The sequence below is a fragment of the Anabas testudineus genome, chromosome 5 (genome assembly GCF_900324465.2).
Source record: "Anabas testudineus chromosome 5, fAnaTes1.2, whole genome shotgun sequence".
NCBI classification, from domain to species: domain Eukaryota; kingdom Metazoa; phylum Chordata; class Actinopteri; order Anabantiformes; family Anabantidae; genus Anabas; species Anabas testudineus.
In genome coordinates this window covers 24,721,317-24,741,083 of record NC_046614.1, presented here as the reverse complement: position 1 = coordinate 24,741,083, position 19,767 = coordinate 24,721,317, and the positions used below count along the sequence as shown (strand labels likewise).

General features: G+C 39.1%; 1 protein-coding gene across 2 annotated transcripts; it reads right to left on the bottom strand.

Annotated features, from left to right (window-relative positions):
• Nucleotides 1-9,684: 9,684 nt before the first annotated feature.
• LOC113154787 (butyrophilin-like protein 1) lies at nucleotides 9,685-19,767 on the bottom strand. Of its 2 annotated transcripts, XM_026349166.1 has the most exons (7): nucleotides 19,595-19,767; nucleotides 17,635-17,958; nucleotides 16,384-16,406; nucleotides 15,020-15,044; nucleotides 14,362-14,640; nucleotides 10,419-10,526; nucleotides 9,685-9,922 (listed from the first exon to the last, which is right to left on the bottom strand). In XM_026349166.1, the coding sequence occupies exons 1-6, from the start codon at nucleotides 19,698-19,700 to the stop codon at nucleotides 10,450-10,452; spliced, it is 834 nt and encodes a 277-aa protein (XP_026204951.1). In that variant the 5' UTR covers nucleotides 19,701-19,767; the 3' UTR covers nucleotides 9,685-9,922; nucleotides 10,419-10,449. The 2 variants fall into 2 exon arrangements, with proteins under 2 accessions (XP_026204951.1, XP_026204952.1); XM_026349167.1 differs by lacking the exons at nucleotides 15,020-15,044; nucleotides 16,384-16,406 and having other exon boundaries at nucleotides 19,595-19,766.

Sequence of the window (19,767 nt, the reverse complement as noted above, 5' to 3'; positions counted from 1 at the left end):
AACACTTTTTATCACTTTAGTCAAACTGTGAACTCGCTTCTGTAGAGTCCTAGATAGGTGACGTCACACCTTAACATCCGGTAAGACTTCAGAATAAACTTCAGAATAAAGGTTCATACTCTTTTGAGTCTCAGTGACGAAGTAGTAATTTTTTCAGTGTTCAACTAAAAAACTAAACTAAACTGGATTAAACAAAGTAGTATTTATCTTTAAATTAGCTTTTAATACAGAATCACTAACAAGTTATGACGAGTAACCCGATCACAGACATCTGGATAAAAAGGTTTAAATTGAAATTAATTGAATAGAAACAGGGTCTATTTATCTATATTTTATAGGTCAGTCACAGGTAACAGGTTAGTAATTTCTAATTAAATAAAAAGATATATTACTTTTACTTTCAGTATGAAGCCACACTTTAAAGACACCAAATAGTAAAACAGTAGTATATTGAGTAATTATTGCATCTTATTGACTTAGATGGGATGATTATACCAAAATTAAAAAGATTAAACGTTTTGTTCTGCCTTTATTTTGTAAGGACGAAAGAGAAGCGTATCGGGTGTAAACAGACAGGAAGTCACGTCATGTTGATAAAACGGTTCCACTTGGACTATTCTGCCACCCCTCTGAGAACATGGTATGTTCCAATCAGACCCGCTGTAGAACAGTTTCCTGATCTTCAGTTCATTAAGTTAATTAAGTTCATTTTAACTGTTGTTGTGCTTCAACTGAACTGTAAGTCAGTTATTATAGTTTATGTATATTTATGTTTCTGTTCTGGATATTTTGGCTTTTCGTTGTTTGATACCCTGTCTCTAAATTGGACCAGTTAAGGTTAATTGATTGTTGTCAGCCTGCACATCATTTACAGCTTTAATTCAATATTCTTTATATTCTGTATTTATCGTCGAGTTGTCGTTTGTACTATTACTAAATACCATTTGGTTGACTTACTGGTTTCAGACGTAACATTTGTTTTAGCTGAGATAATTTAAAAGAAGACTTGTTGTGATGTCAGAGCTTCATTCTGTGGCAGTGATATGAAAACATGTGAACTGTAAATTCAGTCGATGTGAGGAGAAAACTTCCTGCTAACAAGATGTCATTGTTCTACCTATTTGGGATTTTTATATTTTTTTATTAGAAACCACACAAACAGGATTGTTGTCCAGAATGCTGGAATAAAGTTTTGCTAAAGGAACTCTGAGTTTTTACTTGGGTTCAGAGTTTTCTGTGAGTCATCTGAACCCAAGGACCTGTGACAACTGTATCATGTACAGCATATTTTACCCAGACACAGAGAAATCATTACTGTCTGTACATATTCAAACAGCATCAATATCAGCACTGATTCCTTCTGTTAGATCACAACAACTGAACTTGTCATAAACCTGTAACATCTTCATGTTGTCACCAGAGGACGCTCTAATCTAACTAATGTGTTTTTTTACATAACATGATAAAACAGTTTGATGTAAAAAACCTTAAACACATCATCCTACAGAACTCTTCAGGCTGCACTGACAATAATAATCAATAATCAAACATGTTGATAGAACAATAGACAATTGTAAAACTGTAGCACTGAGCTGCCCTAAAACGTACTACAGTAATTAAAATGTGCGTAACAAAAAAAAAAAAAAAAAAAAACAACACAAGAAAGAACGAGAACCCGTAAAACTGCAGAGAGCACATCTGTAGGCTCAGGTGAGCACCTGCACAGAAGCTATGATAATGAGGTGAAAATTGCATTCTGGGTAATGGACTTCTTTACAACTGTTATTAGGATCATAAAGCAGCTAATTTCAAGATTAAAAAAACGTTATTAATCCCAGAGGGAAATTATTTTGCCTCATTACAGCTGTTCTCAACACAGACAGAAAGAAAAGGAACCACAACCAGGAAAGATCCAACACCAACAAAAATACACAATAACATCAATACAGAAAAACTCAATATATATACAGAATATGTAAAATATATAAAATAGATGAATGACATTGGGTGGCCACAGGTAGAAAGGATCTCCTGTGGCGCTCTGTGGAGCATTTAATGTTAACAAGTCTCTGGCTGAAGTGCTCCACTGTCCAACACACTGTGCAGTGGGTGGAAGGGATTGTCCAGGATAGAGAGGAGTTTGGACAGCATCCTCCTCTCAGCTACAACATGTAGAGGGTCCAGCTCCACCCCCAGAACAGAGCCAGCCCTCCTAATCAGTTTGTTTAGTCTGTTAGTGTCTCCACCTTCATGTTGCCGCCCCAGCAGACCACAGCATAGTCCAGTCCAGTTTGTTGTCCAAGTACAGTCCAAGGTATTTGTACTCGGACACGACCTCCGCCTCCTCCCCCTGTATAGAGAGTGGGATGACAGGACTCCCAGATTTCCTGAAGTCCATCACCAGCTCCTTTGTTTTGTTGATGTTCAGTTGCAGATGGTTGAGTCCACACCAGTCAACACAACTGTCCACCACTCCAAGGTACTCTGTGACATCTCCACCCTTAATACATCCTACAACTGCAGAGTCATCAGAGAACTTCTGAAGATGACAGGACTCCGAGTTGTATCTGAAGTCTGAGGTGAACTGTCCCCTGTGGAGCACCTGTGCTACAGACCACAGTGTCAGACACACAGTTCTGCAGGAGGACGTACTGTGGCCGGTTAGTGAGGTAGTCCATGATCCAGGAAATCAGGGGAGTGTTGACCTGCATGTTTTTTAATTTCTCTCCCAGCAGTGCAGGCCGGATGGTGTTGAATGCACTGGAGAAATAAAAAGCATGATCCTCACTAAGCCCCCAGGCTTGTCCAGGTGGGTGTAGGTGTGATGGAGCAGGTGTATGATGGCGTTATCCACTGCAGAGCCACTGGTCTGAAGTGGGCTCTGTGGATCAGCCTGGAATCAATTGAAAAAATTATTCAATTCATTAACTCGGTCCACAGTCCCCACATTCTCCTGGCTGCTGGACTTGTAGCCAGTGATGGTCCTCATACCCCTCCAAACCTCCCTTGTGTTGTTCTGTTGAAGGCGTTGTTCCAGTTTCCTCCTGTAAACCTCCTTCCCCTCCCTGATACTGACAGACAGCAGTCTCTGGACCCTCTTTGCTGCCTCCCTGTCTCCTGATCTGAATGCCTTCTTTTTTTCATTCAGGATGGTTTGGATGTCCTAGTGACCCAGGGCTTATTGTTTGGGAAGCAGCGAATGGTTTTTGTGGGTACCTGGGTGTCCACACAGAAATTAATGTAGTCAGAGATGCAGTCTGTCAGACCATCAATGTCCTCACCGTGAGGGTCACAGAGAGTCTTCCAGTCTGTCTCTTTAACCCTGCAGGGCAAGGTGTGCCCCCTCTGTCCACCTCTTTACAGATTTAATGGTGGCAGGCTGCCTCTGAACCACAGGTGTGTATTGTGGGAGGAGATGTACCAGGTTGTGGTCTGACTTTCCCAGAGGGGGGAGAGCAGTGGAGCTGTAGGCATCTTTAACATTAGCATACAACAGGTCCAATGTCCTCTCCCCCCTGGTGGGACAGCTCACAAACTGGGTAAAGGTCCAATTTGGTCCAAAAATCCCCATAAACCACTGGGATTTTTAACATCAGCGGTTTTAGAATTGATAAACAAAATAAACTTCCATTCACTCAGATGTCAGGAATAAAAAAAACGATTTATTATATTAATTAATTTTTTATTCAAATTTAGAACAAACAATTTTAATTTTCTCATATTCCAATGCCTATACAAATGTTTATTTAATAGAGAGTTTAAGAGTTTTCCTGACATTTTAAATAAATCCAATTCAGATTGACTCACTATGGAGAGTTTCACGACTTGGTGCAGAAGTTGATCAGACGGACTCCGGGACGTCTGTAAGAAAGGAGGAAGAGCCAGAGGAGCATGTTCAGGGGTCTGACTGAGCTGCTGTTGATCAGGACACAAGACTGGAGAGTTTTTTTGAACTTATGTCCATTTTATAAATGACTTAGTTGGTGATGAAGCTGATAGATGATCAGATAAACAAGTGTAATTGTGTGTGTCTCCTATAGAAGAAACAGGAAACAATATAAACATGTGAAATAGCTGCTGATTTCTTCTAACAATGTTCTCATAGAGACCATACTCTAACTAGAGTGATGTTAAATATAAAATAAATTAATATTAGCTCCGAAAACTGACCTAACGTGGTCCTTTCTATATGTCTTCACTGAACTCAGCAGATGAATAACAATGACTCAGAACGTAATTATTAAAAATCAATTAAGCAAATACATCAAACACAAAGTTAATTAAACAGATAATTGACATTTTAGCCCTGCTTTAACAGTAACCAATGAGCAACTGAACAAAATAATGACAAAAAGAGGAAAACGTGACATAACTTTATGTCACATGAAGCCATGATAAACCACCTATTTATATTCAGTAACTCTGACATCTACATATTCAACAGATTTAAAGAGGAAACTTCGATGGCAAGAAAAAGTTTGGAAACAACAAAACATTTTTGGATTTTTACTCTGAAATGTAAAATAAATAAATAAAACATATTTGTTCCTCATTTCCCTGTGCAGGCAGATAAAGACAAAGTATTCCCTCAAGGAAATGGTTAGGGAGACTAAAATTTTACAGCAGGACATCAAACCTAAATATTCATCCTGATTGTGTAAGTATTATCTGGAGAAGAAAGAAGCTGCTGGAATATTCTCTGTGACAGCTGCTCAGTTCAGTCACCAGATCTGAACAACTGAGCTGATGTGGGAGAAGCTGGACTGAACAGTCAGGAACAGCAGAACTTTGGGAAGTGCTGCATAAGGATGAGGAGGAAATCTCACCTGAATATCGGTGAAAACAGCAGAAAGCTACAGAGTTGTCTGCAAATGGCTTTTTGATGAAAGTTTAACCTGCAGGTTTGATGTGATCAATTTTGCTTTTATCCAGTGCGAACTTACAAGTTACCTACATTGGTGACAGGTGTTTCCAACCTTACAGGAGGTAAAAAAAAACAACACCTAAAATGTTTATTTATCTCTAATGCAACTACACTCAAGCTTAAGCCTGATCCCTCTGACTGTACCAATACGCGATGCATTTGTGCAGCTAACTGTGATATTAAAGTGGGAAACTACAGTAATGAATAACTAAAACAAAGTCTTTGTAAACTACTACAAAACAATAATTATAAAATAACTGACTAAAATCTGATTTGCCTGTATTTATAGTCTTAATCACAGGGAATCTGTTCTAACATACGGACAGATGCCACTTCATCATGTTTAATGTGATTTAAAATAACAGTAGACTGTTATCACTCAGTCAGACACTGTTCTGAGTCAATCAGGAGCTTCTTTTATAAAACTGGGTCCAAACCAAAACAGAAACTGTGTTTTGGCCAGAAAATAATCTGATTTATAAAACTGAACACAAATGTCTCCACACAAATTTAAATTAAAAATCACTGTCAACATAAAGTAGTGAGCTTCCTCTTCTTTCTTCTTCTTTCGGCTTTTCCCATCAGGGGTCGCCACAGCGAATCATCCTTTTCCACCTAAATCTATCATGAACATCTTCTACCCTAACACTAGCCAACCTCATGTCCTCTGTTATAACATCCATATATCTCCTCTTTGGTCGTCCTCTTGTCCTCCTGCCTGGCAGCTCCATCTCCAACATCCTTCTACCAATATACTCACTATCCCTCCTCTGAACATGTCCAAACCATCTCAGTCTGGCCTCTCTGACTTTGTCGCTAACACAGGCAACGTGAGCCGTCCCTCTGATGTACTCGTTCCTTATTCTGTCTAACCTGGTCACTCCTAAGGAGAACCTCAACATCTTCATCTCTGCTACCTCCATCTCAGCCTCTTGTCTCTTTCTCACTGCTACCGTCTCTAACCCATAGAGCAGAGCTGGTCTCACCACTGTCTTGTACACCTTTCCTTTGAGTCTTGCTGACACTCTTTTGTCACACAACACTCCTGACACTTTCCTCCACCCGCTCCAACCTGCCTGCACTCGCCTCTTCACCTCTTTTCCACACTCCCCATCACACTGAACTGTTGACCCCAAGTACTTAAACTCCTGCACCTTCTTCACCTCAGCCCCCTGTAACCTAACATTTCTACCTCGATCCCTCTCGTTCAGACACATGTATTCTGTCTTACTACGACTGACCTTCATGCCTCTTCTTTCCAGGGCAAACCTCCACCTTTCCAGCTGTTCCTCCACCTGCTCTCTACTCTCACTGCAAATCACAATATCATCCGCAAACATCATTGTCCAGGGAGATTCCTGTCTGACCTCATCTGTCAGCCTGTCCATCAACATAGCAAACAAGAAGGGACTCAAAGCTGATCCTTGGTGTAGTCCCACCTCCACCTTGAACTCCTCTGTCTGACCTACAGCACATCTCACCACCGTCATACTTCTCTCATACATGTCCTGAACTAGTCTGACGTACTTCTCTGCCACTCCCGACGACCTCATACAGTACCACAGCTCCTCCCTCGGCACCCTGTCATACGCCTTCTCTAAATCTACAAAGACACAATGCAGCTCCTTCTGACCATCTCTGTACTTTTCCATCAACATTCTCAAAGCAAAAATGGCATCAGTGGTGCTCTTACGGGGCATGAATCTATACTGCTGCTCACAAATCTCCACCTTCTTCCTAAGCCTGGCTTCCACTACTCTTTCCCACAGCTTCATTGTGTGGCTCATCAACTTTATTCCTCTGTAGTTGCTGCAGTTCTGCAAGTCACCCTTGTTCTTAAAGATCGGAACCAGAACGCTTCTCCTTCATTCCTCAGGCATCTTCTCACTCTCTAGAATCCTGTTGAACAAACTGGTTAAAAACTCCACTGCTGTCTCTCCTAAGCACTTCCACACCTCCACAGGTACGTCATCAGGACCAACAGCCTTTCCACTCTTCATCCTTTTCAGAGCCTTCCTAACCTCATCCTTTCCACTCTCTGCTATTTCCTGCTCCACAACATCCACATCTTCCTCCCTTCTTTCCCTGTCATTTTCCTCATTCATCAGCTCCTCAAAATACTCCTTCCATCTTTTCTGCACACTCTCCTGGGTTGTTAGTACCTTTCCGTCTCTGTCCTTAATCACCCTTACCTGTTGCACATCCTTCCCATCTCTATCTTTCTGTCTGGCTAGCCTGTACAAGTCCTTCCTTTGTGTCTAACCTGTCATACAGCTCATCGTAAGCTTTCTGTTTGGCCTTTGCCACCTCCCTCTTCACTCTACGCTGCGCTTCCTTGTACTCCTGTCTACTTTCCTCAGTCCTTTCTACATCCCACTTCCTTCTAGCTAACCTCTTCCTCTGGACACATTCCTGTACTTCCTCATTCCACCACCAAGTGTCTTTACCTTCTTTCCTCTTTCCAGATGACACACCTAGCACCTTCCTACCTGTTTCCCTGATAATCTCTGCTGTAGTTTCCCAGTCATCTGGAAGCTCATCCTGACCACCAAGAACCTGTCTCAACTTCTGTCTGAGTTTCTTCATTCTTTAACTTCCACCACTTGGTCTTCTTCTCTGTCTTCCCTCTCTTCTTCTTCCTGACCTCCAGAGTCATCTTGCACACCACCATGCGGTGCTGTCTGGCTACACTCTCTCCTACCACCACTTTGCAGTCACTAACCTCTCTCAAATGACCTCGTCTACATAGGATGTAGTCCACCTGCGTACTCCTACCTCCACTTCTGTATGTCACTCTGTGTTCCTCTCTCTTCTGGAAGTAAGTGTTGACTACAGCCATTTCCATCCTCTTAGCAAAGTCCACCACCATCTGTCCTTCCAGATTCCTTTCCTTCACACCAAACCTGCCCATCACCTCCTCATCACCTCTGTTGCCCTCACCAACATGCCCATTGAAGTCTGCTCCAACAACAACTCTCTCTCCTCTGGGGATACTCTCTATGACCTCATCAAACTCACTCCAGAATCTCTCCTTCTCTTCTAACTCACAGCCAACCTGTGGATCATACCCACTGACTACATTCACCATCACCCCTTCAATTTCTAGCTTTAGGCTCATCACCCTGTCTGAGACTCTATTCACCTCTAGGACATTGTTCACAAACTCCCCCTTCAGGATCACTCCTACCCCGTTTCTCTTCCTATCCACACCATGGTAGAACAGTTTGTATCCTCCTCCAAAGCTACGTGCCTTGCTGCCCTTCCACCTTGTCTCCTGCACACACAGTACATCTACCTTCCTTCTCTCCATCATGTCTGCCAGCTCTCTGCCTTTCCCTGTCATTGTGCCAACGTTAAGAGTCCCTATTCTCAAACCTATGCTCCTGCCTTTTCCCTTCTCTCTCTGACCACGAACCCTTCTGCCTCCCCTCTTTCTTCGACCAACAGTAGTCAAATTTCCACTGACACCCTGTAGGTTAACAGCATCGGTGGCGGTCGTTGTTAACCCGGGCCTCGACCGATCCGGTATGAAATTCTTGTGGATGATTCGCATGGTTATTTTGGCAATTTTTACGCCGGATGCCCTTCCTAACGCAACCCTCTCTATTTATCCGGGCTTGGGACCGGCACAGAAGTCACTGGCTTGCAACCCCTGTGGCTAGATTAAAGTAGTGAGCTTCCTATTCCCCTGTAAAACTCCCACAATGAAACGGAAAAGAGAAGCCTCATTTAAAATAAATAAACAGAAACATTCAAATCAGTCATAACTAACAATTTGACACGTTTCATTGTTTATTTAAACATTTGGACAGAAATGATGGTCTGACATTATACAACTTACACTACAAGCTAATCACCAGTTAACAACATGAGCCTACTCTCATAATCTTACAGCAGAACAGCAGCTGTTACCTCAGTGAAGTCTGTGTTTTTCCCATGTTGTTCAGTGAAGAACTACAAGCTGTTTGATAATATTTGGCATATTGATGCATTTATTTAAAGCTTTACTACACTACTGTGATTAACAAACTGCAGAGAATTCAACGTTTTAGTAAAAACCCAATACATCTGAGTGGTACAAACAACCAGGAATTCTCAGCAAATATACTATAACTATGATTATATATAATGTTGTAATAATTCAGTTTATTATGCACTGAAGCAAAAATCACTCATCTGTCTCCATCTTATCAAAAAAGCTGCTGCTTTGATGAGCAGATGCTTTTATCCAGTGCAACTTACAAGTTACCTGCAAGGCAAGCACAATGCTACATATACTGTATGTTGGAAGATTTAATGGCTTTTTGGTATTAATCTCTCTCTCTGTCTGTATTTCCTTACTGAGGTGCAGCAAAAAGAAACATCCTGGCAGTCACATCTTTAGGGTAAAATAAAAACCAACAACCCCAAACACAACTGTAAGAACAAAGAAAACAACTTGTCATAATTAAAGCCTACTCGTAGCCTAATGGCTTGTGCACATGCAAAGTAACTGCAACATCCTCAGTTTGAGTTTGGCTGGGGTCCTTTGTTACATGTCACATCCTCTATTTCTCCTCATGTTTGATTTCTTTCTCTTTACTTTCAAAACTATCCAATAAAGGCTAGCGGCTGGTTAGTGTAGTGGTAAAATCACCACCTTCCATGGTGGAGATTGGGGTTCAAATCCCAGCTGTGGTCTACCTTTAGTAGGGGTCCTTAGGCAAGATCTCCTTTCACTTACCCTGCCTACCCTGTAAGTTGCTTTGGATAAAAGTACATGTAAATGTGACTACATGTAAATGTAGAATGACCAAAACAAACAAAAATGTAAATGACATTTTAACCATATAAAAATTGATTTTGATAAGTGAATAATCTCTTGTTTCTATTAATTTGGTCTTCAACTCTCATACAATAAAAAGAGACTGTACACACACTTTTGCAGCCAACCTCAAGAAGTGTAAAGATGGTAAACCTTGTGTTGATTCAGCTGATGACTTTCTTGAACCATGCTGTCTGCAAGAAACAAAATATTATTAAAACTTTAATTTCATTGAGATAACAGATAATTGGACTTCTCCCAAATGATTGCTGTCTGTATATCCATGTACTTTATCATTCATTATTTATTTGGGCCATACATACTAGTTGAACACTGTAAATAATGCAGACTGATTAAAAAGTTTTCCTAATATGGTTCAAAGATTTGTAATTTTATGTTTGTGGTTTTGTGGTCAGATTATCTTGAAACTTTAACACTTGGTAATCCAGAGCATACAATATAAGGAGCTTAGGTCAGTAAGCTGTTAAATGTCATTCATTAAATTCTTCATAGGGGCTAATAATGAAACAACATTAATGCAGATGCAGATTTGTCACTGTATTTGCTTTAACACTGAAATTCAGACCCCTGTTTTTAAGTCTAATATTTATTTTTTAACTAATAAAAAATAAAAACATAACTCAGAAAAGTACTTCTGTGATTTTATACAAATTGTGTTTTTAAACTTACCTGTCCTGATTTCTTTCCAGAGTGAAAGGGGTTATAAGTAAAGAAAGAAGTACACGAACACCAATATCCCATGGAACAACCACACTGGATGAGCCCGCACTCCTTTCCCTGAAACAAAAACAAACTAATGAAACAGACATTGACAAAAATGATGGTTCCCTTAACCTAGTATTTTGTTGCACAACCTTTTGAAGCAATCACTGCAATCACGATATCAGTAACTGTCAATGAGATTTCTGCATATGTCGACAGGCCCACCCCTCATGAGCAAACTGCTCCAGTTCTCTCAGGTTTGAAGGGTGCCTTCTCCAGATGCCATGTTTCAGGTCCTTCCACAGATGTTCAATGTGATTTAGATCAGGACTCATAGAAGGTTACTTCAGTATAGTTCAATGATTTTTTCTTAGCCATTCTTGAGTGTTTTTGCTGCTCAGATTTAAGAAACCCTGTGCCAGATTGAGCAAAGCAGCCCCAGAACATAGCGGAACCTCCTCCATTACACTGTAGGTACAGTGTAGTTTTCTTTGTATGCTTAATTTTTGCGTCTGTAACCATAGAGCTGATGTGACTTGTCAAAAAGTCCCAGTTTTGTTTAATCTGTCTGAAGGACATTCTCCCAGAAGCTTTGTGGTTTGTCAATAAGCGTTATCTATTTTTTTCTTTTTTTTTACAATTTGCTTTCATCAGTGAAGTCTTCCTCTATCGTCTTCTGTTAAGTCCACTTTGGCTTAAACAGTGACTGTAGTGTGATCTGACTCGGATGTACCTTCACCTTTGATTTCACCTCTAATCTCTATGGAAGTTATTCTGGGTTCTTTAGTTACCATTTGTATTTTCTGTTTCTTCAGTTTGCCATCAATTTTCCTCTTAGGGTCATGTCTAGGGAGGCTGGCTACAGTCCTGTGGACTTAAACTTCTGAATAATATGTGCAGCTGTAGTCACAGGAAGATCAAACTGCTTGGAGATGGTTTTCAGCCTTTACCTTTAACATTGGTCTATCATTTTGATTTCTAATGTCCTGAGACAACTCTCTTCAGCTTTCTGTGGTTCATGTTTAGTGTGGTAAACACCATGATACTAAACAGCATAGTGACCACTTTTCAACCTTTAAATACGCAGACTGACTGATTACAAGTAGGAAGACACCTGTAAAGATAATTTCAGGACACTCTTTAGTTTAACATGTCCTTATGGTCAAACTATTTAACATCTACTCTAGAGGTACCATCTTTTTCCAGGCCATTAGCATAAGTTCATTTATGAAATTCTTATTTATTATTACTTTTGTGAGTCTCAAGTTATTTAAATGACCTTTGTGGGCTTTTTTTTTCTTAAAGGGAAGGGTACCAATATTTCATCCATGTCTGTATATTGGTCACTGAAAAGGATACACATTCAGGCTGATAAAAATTATCAAAATCTATTATAAACATACATACATATTTAAATATGGGAAATGTCATCAGATATATTGATGAGTTATTTTGGTGCACTGTGGTTTAAATAGAGTAATAAAATATAAAAAATACAGTATGCCCCACCAATGTCATATTCACAAGGTAGCAACAATCTTAAATTTTAGAAAATTAAATCTTCTCATTGGAAAATAAAGCCTATTCTACTTCTAAAACATTTAAGTACAACATAAATATTTTCCCTTCCATCTACACATATCATATACAAGTCCCTTTAACAACTCAGAACTGATGTTTCACACAAAATTTATGTAGCTGTCACCGTTTCGGCCTGGCATCAGGCCAAGCTGAGGATTTCCCTCACTTTTCCACCTCACTCTCCCTCTGGACTCCGCCCACCAGCCCATTCTCTCCCTCTGCTCACAGCAATCAGCTGAACATTGGACTCACCTGTGCCCACTTTCCCCTACAAAACTCTCCTCAGCCCTTTTCCCCCTTTTTCAGTTCGTCGTCGTTCCCCCACCTGTTTCCAGCCTGTTTTCCATGCCTATTCCTGCCCGTCCTCCTCAGCCCTGTCTGCCTCTGGATTCCCTGGACTTTGTTCACCCCTCTGAATTCTGGACATTATTACCTGTGTTTCCCGTGAGTGTTTTCCTGCCTTTGAGCAGTGGTTTTGCTTTGTACTTTGAGATCCTGATTTGCTACTTTGTTTTCAGCCATTTTGGTAGTTTTAAGTTGTTACTTTGTCCTCGTGTTTCTTCCTGGTTTTGTAGTGTCAGTTGACACCCCCCTTAGTTTGCCTGTTTTGTAGTGTCAGTTGACACCCCCCTTAGTTTGCCTGTTTTTGTAGTTTTGCTAATAAACTCCTGTTTCAGTTCAGACCTGCCTCGTCCCCCTCCTTATACTGTGACAGTAGCTGCCTAACAGAAATTCTGGACTTGAATCCATGAATGAGATGCTATCGCATGACCTTAAACAGACCATTCACACTCAAAAATCCTCCAATGTGGCTGAAATTAAAACAAATTTTCAAAGAAGAGTGGACTACAATTCCACCACACTGAGAAAGACTTCAAGCAGTTGTTGCTGCCAAGGGTGGCACAACCAGTTATTAGGTTTAGGGAGCAATTACTTTTTCAAATAAGACAAGGCAGCTTTGGAAAGCTTTTTCCCTTAATTAATAAAATCATAATTTAAAGTCAGAATTTTATATACTCTTATACACAGTTTATCTTTGTGTAATAATGTATTTGAATATCTACAGTGGCAAAACTCCACGTAATCCCAAAGGGTGTCCATACTTTTTCTTGCCACTGCAAATCAGTTTAATCACTTATAAGTGTGATAAATATGCAAGAAAATAAAAGAGAGAAAGGGGGCAAATACTTTTTATAGCACTGTACAGCAGTGCATACGCATATGTTGCTACATGCAGCCCATACTTATCAATCCTTTTTGAGCTGTAGAACAATGCTTATCTCTTTGTGAGCAGAAAAAAAGGACCGACCAAAGTCAAAGATAGGTTGCAAGACAGGGAAGACTAGATGTCCTGCTTTGTTGCTAGCAACTTGGAATCAAGCATCAAAGACCCAAGTGTGCAGACTATTCATGAAGCCAAAGAACAGTGTGCAACCATAAGTCCAAGAAGGTTGTTCTTCACTTCCAACACTTGTACTCAGTGATGTAAACATTCACGCCCCCCCACTCACTCACTACACTTCAAACCTCCCGCTCCATACTGGTGCAATAACACCATAGACATAACACACACTCTGACAATGAGAGCGCCACTGCCATCTACTGTGCTAGATGTGCAATTACACTTTATTCAAGTACGGCAAAAAAGCAGGTTTCCTGGGGTCACTAAGGGGGGCGAGCCCCTTAGCATCGCACCGCCCCACTATTTGAGAAGCACTGCTCTAAACTAACTACTGGTGATGCAGAACATGCTGCCACCCCACTCTCAGCCAAGTGTTCTGTTGTTGTGATGGTGTTATGTCTCCCGTCTGTATCAACAGTGTGACTGTTAAAGCTTAAACTTCACTACATTGCTGCCTGAACTTTGTATTTAAAAGAAATTTCAGTGGTGTGAATAGTTGTAAAAATTAAAAAAAAAAATTAGATAAACAACCGATATGATTTTAAAGAATTTGGTTAAGTGTGAGAAATTAAATTACATCAATGTCTGATGTGAAATCTCTGTAAGACATTAGATGAAGTTTAGGTCTTGTCCAGAAGTATATGGCTATGCACTGTTATGTGTCTGCTGAACATATTGAAGTTTGAATTATTTAAATGTCTGGAACAGCGTAGAAGAAGAAGTTACAAACAGTAGAATAATAAAGAATTTTTGTGACCTGAGAATAGCATACTATTGGATTGCTTGCAACCCCACTAACAACTAAAATTGCTTTAAAAAGGGCAAATCTACACTGAGTTGGGCTCAGACTGGATACAAATTTTTAAAAATTAGTAAGATATGAAAAGTTTTAATCATTGATGATGAATCAAATAAAATAAATCTCACCATTTATGTACAAGTCGATCTCAGCATAGATCTGATGATAGATTTTCTTCTGTGTGACTATACAGCGGTAGCGGTCAGTTTTGTTCACAGTTATTTGAAGGGTTACATAGAAGCGGTTCTCTCTTTCTAAGAATTGTGTCTGTTCCGCAGGGAGGATGTTTCCAGCACTGTCCCGCCACTCTACTATAGGTTCTGGATAAACACCTTCAACCTCACACAGCAGCCGTGCCCACTCCCTTGTGGCTGAGAGAGAAGTAATGAATGGCTTAGGAGCTGCACCTGTAAAGATAGTAAACAACAGATAAAAAAAGGCAATTATCAAGTAAAAAATGTTATATTTGGATGTTTTTGTGTTCATTTCTACTCTCCGTGGATGTTTTAAAAAATAAATGTTAGAAAACAGAGGACCAGGAAGAATTAAAGAAGCATAATATTAGCCTTAATTAAATATTATTGTATAGATATGATAGACTTTAAAAGACTGTTACAGGTACAAATATTTACAATATTGAAAACCCATGATTTTCTGCGTCGCCATCTTGAAAATAAATGTGAAAATTTGGATTTGTTGCGCTATAAAATATCAAGCACAGGTTCTTACATATATACTTACATATAGTGGAGATGTAGGGGTCACTAAAGTCAAATCAGGACTCACCTGGGATGTTTGGTCTGTTTTTTAACCTTTTAATGCGCGGAGGTTGGAGGCGACCACAAATTAATGTGAAAAACGAATATATACATCTACTAGATTTATTCATTTGACCTAATACGTGAACTGAGACTTCATTTGAAAGCTTAAATGTTCAATTTTACAGCCGTTTTGATAACATCAATAAAGAATTTACGGCATAAAACTGTAGAGTCTTTTTATACGACACCTAATAGTTAGCAGGTTGACTGCAAAGCTGGACCGTCGCACTTATAAAGACTTTACAGATTGGAAAAAAGACACTTACGGAAAAACGGTGGCTGGTTTTAAAGAGCTGACATTAACAGATTAGATCTAGTTCGTTTAAATTCCAAGGGAAGTAAAAAATAAGATAATTAAAAGCGAACCATTTGCGTAGTTTGACATTACCGCTGTTTCTCGAACTTAACGAAAAACAGATTTCGATTAATTTTAAAGTATTGACAAACAATCTGACCAATGATGTTCGGTATCTCAGCAATCAGTAAACGCCCACGAACAAAACAAACCAATCAGCATCCGTATAGGGCCTAACGTTGCGTATTTAAGAGACTTTTAAATCCATCGACCAATCAGAAGAGAGCACCTTTACGCAAACCCCACGTGTGTTTTACTGACGTCTGGTATCAACCTATAGAAATCCAGTCCAGTGAAAACAGCTCGAGTTTATAGCCGGTAAAATTACCTGTCGGACCATATATGGAAGTTGATGCTTTTGGCCTTTTAATGGCAGCGAGAGAGTCAGAAATCACAGAAAAATGTTTTTTTCTGTCAAAAATGACATGATTTGACGATAATAAATATGCTAATCATTATATGAATATTCTAATAGATTTTCATCGATACATCTAAAATTAAAGGAAATTTGTCAGCATAATAAAACATATTTACCACTGTAATTTAGCAACTTTCGAGAGTTTTTGTATAACTCTACAGCTATCTGACAGAGATAATCTGTACTGAACTTTCTGAAATATCTCAGAGCCACTTCTGTTCATCACCTTTAAATTTGGTAGAGAAACTATGGACATATTGAGGGACATATCAAGTGAATTTCAGCCTGATATGCTTGATTTTTAGATTTCTAAATACTTTGTGATAAAAATAAGATATGAAAGTTTTACTTATGTCCATGTGCAATTCTAAACTAATTAATTTATATCCAGTGTAGAAATGAAACTAACACAAGAGATGAATGCAGAGTGTTTCCTTTGCATTGATACTGGAGACATGTATCAGTTATTTATGGTCTTACGACATTAGAATATTTAAGGTGAGAGTGTATAAACAGATGAAAATGCACATGATAGTAAGGGGAACTAACAAGTTAAAACAGTGTTGTCTGGGTTAGGAGCTAAAAGTTAAAAAACAGAACATCATGATGTTAGAGTGATTGTATGCTATTTACAGACATTTAAAACATTAAATATTGGCAACTCAATACTGACACATTTTTTGATTATAACATCTGCTGGGAAAAAGGATTCACTGAGGCTAATATGATGGCTCTGAATACATGTCATAGCTCCAAGTTGATTTTCAGACCTAGACAATACACTGAAAATGATTGTAATAATAATCAGGTTTTGTATGGAGACAACTAATTTGTAACCTTGGCACATCAAGAACACTAAGAAAATATGCAAATGTTTGTAATGTATTTTGTCACTGCAGCTACAAAATATACAAAATAAAATAAAAATTGAATATATCTAGGAGAGAGGGGATTTTCTTCATTATTAGTTGTGTTTGAAGAGAAACTACCCTTGGGCTTTTATTAGGAAATGTAGGGTCTACCTTCACTGACCTCTACAGGTCAAAAATGAATAACAAATGTAGGTGCCAACACTACATCATTGGTACACAGTATTTGAAGAATAAACATAATTAACACACATCTGATAGCATAAAGGTCTAGAGTGGTTGTCAGCTGAATAGCAACTTGACACATTTATTACTTTGAATAGTCCAAAGCCAATCGCAGTAATTGCAGTAAAAAAGGCAGACTCTAAAGGGAAAAAATGATATACAGTCCAATAATGAGAATGAAGGCCTATGTTATCTGTACATTCACAGGAGCATTCTGCAGAATTTACAACAGATTTTATCCTAAATGCAGTAGCTTTTTGTTTTGATAAAGACAACTGAGATATTGTGAGAGAAAAAACATAAAAACAAAGACAATACATAAAACATCACAGGATAACCAAAATTAGAACAATTCATCCTAATCATAAAATCAGTGTGTCAACTACATTTTGTGGTGATCTTTCATTTCAGCGTTTAGCTCTGAAATATTAACCTGTTAGTAGTGCAAGAGAATCATAGGAGACCACCAGTGTAATCAGGATTAATCTTCTGGGAAACATTTATGTCTGCACGAAACTTAGTTGTAATTCAATAGAAGTGAAAACCTTGACTGCAGGCAGGACTAAAAATTAGAAGATAATTATAATTTATCAAAGACTGAATGTTTAGCCTAACTATGGTTAGCATGAATGCACAGTCATTGAATTAAACTGAACAAATGGGTCTTCAAAAATCACATTATTCTTTCGAACTGATTCATAAAAAATACTTACCCACAGAAAGAATAATGTGAGATGTTTGTTGTCCAGGGAAAATACAGGTGTAACTTCCATTATCAGCCATCTTTGTGTTCTTTATTTTTATGGAGGCATTGCCATTCTTCAGTTCATCTTCAAAATGAAAAACTCGTCCTTTGAACTGCTCATCTTGCCCTGTTCGTTTATAACCGTAATAAAAACCAGCATCAAAGAGGAACACTTCTTTCAGACCATCTTTCTTCCAGTCAAACACCATATTATCAATGTTTTCCTTGGTGCTTAAAGAACATGGTAAAATGGCGTCGCTCCCTTCTTTGATGGCCACAAGAACACCTTGTCCTGGAAGATTACAAAGAACAAAAAAGCACACCTTTATATGTTATTGTGGACACATCAGAATAGTTCATTAGCCATTTTTGTTGCCATATTAAACATAGTTGTTTAGCATAAATTCAAAATTTAAAGTCACACCCTCTGAAGCTCCACCAGGGTCAGCAGGTCACCACAATTAGAATCAAAAAAAGCTTTTGAGACATTTCATTCAGAACTAAAGCTGTGAACTAACAGACTAACATTAATATTACCACCTATTGACCCATTAGTATGGCTAAAAGAGGTAGATTTGCCCCATTAATTGCAGTAACTTAATGATTTGGCATCTACCAGGTCCTGAGATCAACTCCCTGTTTTATGTTTGTATATCTACAAATAAAAGCTAATACGTGAAAGGCCGTGACACATCAATCCGACATCAAAGAACTAAAAGCAAGTGAGACTGAGTTTAAAATTGCTAAACATCGCCTGCATCTGGGCAGAAAAACAGAGAGACCAACACAAACGGGCTACGTTGCCTCAAAAGATGCGACACGGCGAAGCCCATGAGTTGCTATACCAACAGGTGGCGATAGTCTGTTTTCATCATTTTAAAAGAGAAAGCAGAAGAAGACCTGGGACTGCAGGTATACAAACTGTTAACAGCGCAGTAGTAACTGCTTTTACTCCAGTCTTACTCACTACGCTTCTCATGCACTGATTCGCTGAGATTAACAGCCAATTAGATTGGTACTTGTAACTAACCATTGCTAATTAAACAGGCTGAAGCACCTGGTAAAGCACAGCGACTAAAATACGCTGGTATATCGAGAAATCTGATTTCTTGACTGTCATGTAAAAGAAAACCTGGCTACCCTAATCAGGACAGAGAATCAGAGAAACATGATTTCCCATGTACCCTTTTCCAGGGAAACCACTACTACTGCTTGGATGATGGAGCAGTAGTAGTGGTTTATTGGTTTATTATTCTCATTTCCTACTGCATAGTCATCAAATTCTCAGGAACCATCAAGCAGCTGACACTCCCAGTTATGAGATTGCACTGTAAATATCTGGGTTCAAAGTAGCACACATCCTCATTTGTTACTAAGAAGGAAGTTACTTGCGTATCTACAAGCAGAAGTGCCACTTCAAATTCGTATTAATGCTCTAATTCATTAAGACAGCAGCATTGACTATTTTTCTAATGCCTAATTCTAATTTATATTAAGAATCTGCATCTGCAAAAGAAATCTGTCAGATAAATGTAATGAAGTGGAAAAAAAGAGTAACATAAATGCCCACGTAAGCCATTGACCACTATGTACAAAACTAAACTACCTACTATAGTTACTTTCTGTACTGCACTTTCCACCACTGCCGGACAACAATATCCTGGGTCCTCTCTGCAGGGTACATACGCCCTTCGCATCCGCTCTAATATGAGAATACTGCGCAGGTCTGTCTTTCACAATAGCGTAGTAATTTAATTACTCTACCTGTTTTACCTATGGGGGCTAAGCAGATTCAGGTTATCCACACATTAATAGATGTGGCGGTCTGTTTACTCTCGTACAGATCTGCATGTTCACATGTGTTTTTTACCTAAATAAAACAAACACAATGCAGCCTGATCATTACTTTAACTAAATAATTCTCCTACCGTTTCCATCAGTAAACGTTAATCCAGACCACGTCAGGAGACAGAGACACATGAGAGGAAGAAGCTCCATAGTTGTTGAAGTCATCAGAACATAAACCATCAGCATCAGAGTAACAAGCGTTTATGAAGGCAGTTCTGCCGCATTTTCAGTTTCAGATGATGCAACGACAGCA

Coding starts and splice junctions, on each gene's coding strand:
- LOC113154787 (XM_026349166.1), bottom strand. CDS start 19,700: ATGCTGATGGTTTATGTTCTGATGACTTCAACAACTATGGAGCTTCTT. Junction 16,407..17,634: donor TCACATTATTCTTTCTGTGG/GTAAGTATTTTT, acceptor TTTAACTTTTAG/CTCCTAACCCAGACAACACT. Junction 14,641..15,019: donor AAACAGACCAAACATCCCAG/GTGAGTCCTGAT, acceptor CTATCTTTACAG/GTGCAGCTCCTAAGCCATTC.